Genomic DNA, 5,264 nt, shown 5'->3' on the forward strand with positions numbered 1-5,264 from the left:
TTTTTGTCGCCGCAGTTTGCATACATCCTTCACCATAGCCTGTATGCTTCTTTCAACACAATTTTCATGCTTCTGTCGCCGCAGATTGCACCATTCCTTCACCATAGCCTATATGCTTTTTTCAACAAAATTGCCATGCTTCTGTCGCCGCATTTTGCATGATGTATTCACCATAGTCTATGCTTTTTTCAACATAATTTTCATGCTTCTGTTACCGCAGATTGCACCATTTCTTCACCATAGTATGTATGCTTCTTTCAACACAATTTCCATGCTTCTGTCTTCGCAGTGTGCATGCTTCCTTCACCATAGTTAGTATGACTCTTTCTCCCGTGTGCATACTTTTTTGACCTCAGTGTGCATGCTTCCTTCACCACAGTTTGTATACCAGTGTGCGTGTATATACTTCATTGACCACATGCATTAGATTATTTCTTGATGAATGGGAAAAAATAAACAGCTGAGCTTCGGAATCTGCACCAAAAGTTTTTTATTTCACATGTTAAATATGTTTCTGTTCTGCGAATATTTGATTATTTCAGTGTTAGATCATATATATGTATATTTTCATTGTTGTTGTTTCACTTATGAAACTTTATATTTTACCGAAAAGCATGAACTAGATATAAATGACCGGAAATAAAAATGATGTATGCTACTATATAATAGCAAAGTTCCGTTTGCTTTGATTTGAGGATTTTTATGCATGCATTTTTGTTACAAGAAAGAGTTGACATGAATATTTGAGACTTTGTTTAAAAAACAGCAACAACCTTCATTAAAGATTTACTTATTTTACATTCATTTTGCTTCATTACCGAACTGTAACAGTACAGTTAAATCCTTATCTTTTGCTTTAGCAAGGTATAAAACTAATAATATTGAAACATTATATAAAGATCCTCTGAGGTTAAGTAACAATAGTTACAAACAAATAATGGTACTGCACTTGTAAAGCGTTGCCTGTTTGTTAACGATTCTTTTATAGATGAAATCCACTATAAATGTTAAAATATAGTATTTTAACAAGTTAACTTTCTAATTTAAGATATATAGTTTACACTAACAATATATAAACTTTAATTACAGAATGAAATTGACATGTTTTTGTATATATTTTATATGTTATATTTGTTACTATGAATACACACTACGACGCAGTCATCTTTTTTTATCATTTTACAGCCAGAAATAACCGGTATGTCTTTATGTCTGTGTATCTTTATAGCTGTTATATCGGATGGGTTTTTTTCAGTTCGCGACTTTGGGGAGCTATTTGTTGCGGCGCCTTTGTACTTCTAAACTTTATCGTTGCCGGTGTTCTATCAAAGGTTAACCATCTTCCGTCAAACTTCGTTCTTGGGTATGCATGTTCAAACACATATTTCTAAGCATTTTATTGTTTTCTTAAAATAAAAAGAACGATCGTTAAATATGTGTTAAAATGATTTCAAAGTGAATTTCAAGGTTTTTTTATGAAGACAACTTATTCTAATTATAACAGATACTAGTAGATGAGCGATCATTTGTCCTCCTCTAAATTTAATGAAACCATTGTTTTTGAAATCCGCACATTGCACCAAAACATCTCATGATTTACGCTTTATAAATGCAGAAAATTGAACTAAATGAATCTATTGATTATTTACGTTTGAAACATGCACATATTATAAGCGCAACGCAGCGCAGCTTAAAAACATGCTAACTTTCTTACTTTTCAGAGTTAATTGCTCGAAAACGCGCATGCGTAAGATTCTTATTAAGTACCTTAATCAACCAAATTTATCTTTTAATAGGATGAAGTCTGTATTTCCAGGGGAACTGTCTTATCATGTAATTATTTACTTTTGCTCTTCAGGGACAATGGAGGAGATGATTTCAACCTTCTGTATATCAAGCCCTGGTGCAGGGTAGGGCCTTACGCTGTGGGCATATTCACCGGATATGTTCTTTACCGTACTGAATGCAAAGTTAGGATTCCTAAGGTACATGTATTGTTTATTAATAAATATATACACCGAATCTTACCAGAACAATTTTGAAAACAAATGCTTTAGTTTAAACTATTGTTGCAAACTTAAGACTGCATTTTAAATAATCAAACTTAATATCTTTTGGTTCATTCACTACTAAAACCTTTTTGCTCTGTTACTTTATTCTCATCACAATGCTTATATACTAGCTAAGAAACATGAAAATCTCATGCATAAACTTCGCTATAAATAAGAACAAAAACGGAGTAAGTTTTATATAATAAATTACAGAACTTATGTAACATAGCTGGCGGAGAAATGCTAGTAAACAATAACAAACGGAGCAACCTTTAAACAATTACTCAAAGACAGAGCAATCTAACGTAAAAACAACTTGCATTACACTAACTGACATATATATGTTTATTTTAATGACAGTTTATTAATTGGATAAGATAAACCTTGCTATTTGCGACAACTATACTCTTTTTTACAACGAACGTGGAGTAAGTTAATTTAACTTAAACCAAGTCCCTCCCGTTGACACGATTTTGCACGAGAATGCGGTTGTGTTTTTGGGAAAACACAGCTCCGGGAGAAATACCCCAGACCTTTTTTAGAAGCGAGTTGCAACGGGAGTCAAGGTGTCCGATTAGCTCTACGCTAAGCGCAATAATGTTATTGCTTTAAGGGCTACGCCTTACTAAGTTTAGTTCATACCACAAACCATGAGATTTGAAAACGATATACAATTTTTGAAGGTCTGGAATTTGCTTGGATGGGCCATAGCCACAGCAGTTGCTCTTGCTATACTTTATGGACTGTGGACGCCTGACCTGACACCGAAACTCGGAGAGGACATGTCAGCACTTTACAATGCGACAGCGAGAACGGCCTGGGGTGCCTGTATTGCATGGGTTATATTCTCTTGTGCAACGGGGCATGGCGGTATGTGATCTTTACATAAGAAACAAGTAATTGTGGTCATATTTTTGGACAATGGTGGTGATCAAACCAGCACTCTTGTATTAAAACGGAAAACCTACACTAATAGAACAATCTCACCATCACATTTAACCATTATATTTATGAAACACGTTCGAATATCACGCTAAATTGTATTAACAAAAGCATTGTTCGGGATTGCATGACTTAAGAAATAGGTCATTACAATATGCTGAATTTTTTTTTTCATATTAAGGTCCAGTGAACGCCCTCCTGTCCTGGAAGGCCATTATACCATTGAGTCGGTTGACCTACTGTTGTTACCTTGTACATCCGGTGGTCATGTACACGTACTATTACAGTCGACGGACTCTTATGCATTGGTATGATTTGGATCTGGTAAGTTATATTATTTTATTGTCCTTATAACCTGCTTGTATATTTTAGCCATTTGTTTTGCTTAATCCAAATGTATTATTAACTTTCAGTGGTTTTACTTTTTAAATGTGTATCCAAAACACATTTTCTGTACTATCACATTTTTACTTATCGGTTTATTATAATCCGGTATAACAATTTAAAATAGGTGATAACTGTTTAAACAAATTGAAATGTTTTTCATATTCATTGTTATTGCGATCCCATTTAGATTGTAACCGTCATACGCGTTCAAGCAATCAAACATTAATATATCATTTTTATGTATCAATTTATCGATTTTGATTTGTTCCTGTTTACATGACGGTTTTTGGTGTTCATTTCGTCACACCCATAATTCATTGACGTTTATACTTTAGAAAGTTATTTAATAAATTGGTATAGCGCCATAATTAAAAATATATTATCTCTATTTCAGAGTTACTTGTTCCTGGGAAACCTTTGCCTCTCATATGCAGTTGCCTTTGTCGTCTCACTTGCCTTTGAGTCACCGATGATGGGGTTGGAAAAAGTAGTGCTTGGACGAGGAAAGAACAGCTAGATCCGCCAGTCCCATTTTTGTTCTTGATATTTGTAATGTGCAATAGTAAAGTGACTTGATATTTATAACGATGAATGTTCTTGCGTTGTTGTCTAATCATGTTTTGATAAAATGCGTATTGGTTGTCCAAATTCGAAAACCTTGGAAGGAATTTTACATTTATCTTATATGTCTTTATCGTAGTTAGTTGAAACTGATCGAGTTGTATCGAACATCATTGGGGAATGTGTCAATATATGTAAAAACAGGTTCACAATCTTATTGATTTTATGTCGGCAGTTGTTCATTTAATGGGCAGTGAATTACCCTTTGATTTACGCCGTTGAGGGCAAAAAACGGAACGTTGTTTACGTTCTTGTTTGTTTGTTTTTTCAAATATAACTCCATTTTTACATTTGCTATAGTTTGTGTAAAAATATTAGTTTTTTTAAATTTGAAATGAAAGGAAACGGTCGAACATCCAAAACTCGAGTAATATTGCCATGCCAAATGTTAAAAATACATATACAATAAATTATCAAGGCGCCGACTATATTTGATATTACTCAAGATATTGCTCCAATTAAGGGACCAGTTCAAAAAATGCAGAACAGTGCTTTCAATATTTTACACGTTGCACGATAAAATGTGAAGTTCAATGTGTCTTCTAAAATTGTACACTTTAATTGATAATAAAACCTTAAATTATAATAGCCTGATTATCATTTTTTTTTTTTTTTTTGATTTCAAATACCAACTTTCCCCCAAATAGATGAAGGTTACACGATACTATTACAATATCCTTTATGTTTTTAAACCTCCTACGCAATAATCTCCCTTGGCGAGCAGCAAAAAAGCGAGTTTTGAAAAATTAGCATTGATCTTAATTGTTTGTTTTGAAAATGCTACTAGTATTCGAAAGAATAAATTCCAGATAATTCCCTCTTTATATATTGCATATTTATCCCCGTTCTATAACTCTTAAGAGTAGAATGTGTTCACAAAAACAAATACAATATATAAAGCCCGGAATTCACATAACATGCCGGTACAAATAAAGGTGAATTGCATGCTAATGGGATTCATGTATTAGACCATTGACCCTATTGTTTTCGAAGTAACGTGTATATATTTTGGGTATAAAAACCAAAATATCTATACTTCCGGGCTTAAACTTTTATAACAATATAATCAACCATAATTTCCTTCGGACATATGTATACCCAACATCTAATCATTGAATAATAACCTTTTTTTGTTATCTACATGCACGTTTTTTTTCTTATTTTTTTGTGCCGACTTGATGCTATGCATAATTTTTTTTCTTGTATTTATATGGTCTTAATTTACCAATAAGCTGCTTAGTTACTTCTTGTTTTTCAAACGTT

At 33.1% G+C, this 5,264-nt stretch overlaps 1 protein-coding gene across 2 annotated transcripts in view; it reads left to right on the forward strand.

Annotated features, from left to right (window-relative positions):
- The window catches only part of LOC128224599 (nose resistant to fluoxetine protein 6-like), a 15,568-nt gene extending 11,596 nt beyond the window's left edge, over positions 1–3,972 (forward strand). For both annotated transcript variants that reach the window (XM_052934515.1, XM_052934516.1), the window contains exons 12-16: positions 1,256–1,363; positions 1,859–1,985; positions 2,735–2,921; positions 3,175–3,317; positions 3,775–3,972. In XM_052934515.1, the coding sequence (XP_052790475.1) occupies positions 1,256–1,363; positions 1,859–1,985; positions 2,735–2,921; positions 3,175–3,317; positions 3,775–3,897 (688 nt within the window). In that variant the 3' untranslated portion in view covers positions 3,898–3,972. The remainder of the gene's footprint in view (positions 1–1,255; positions 1,364–1,858; positions 1,986–2,734; positions 2,922–3,174; positions 3,318–3,774) is intronic.
- Positions 3,973–5,264: the final 1,292 nt, after the last annotated feature.

Source organism: Mya arenaria, chromosome 17 (assembly GCF_026914265.1).
Source record: "Mya arenaria isolate MELC-2E11 chromosome 17, ASM2691426v1".
NCBI lineage: Eukaryota > Metazoa > Mollusca > Bivalvia > Myida > Myidae > Mya > Mya arenaria.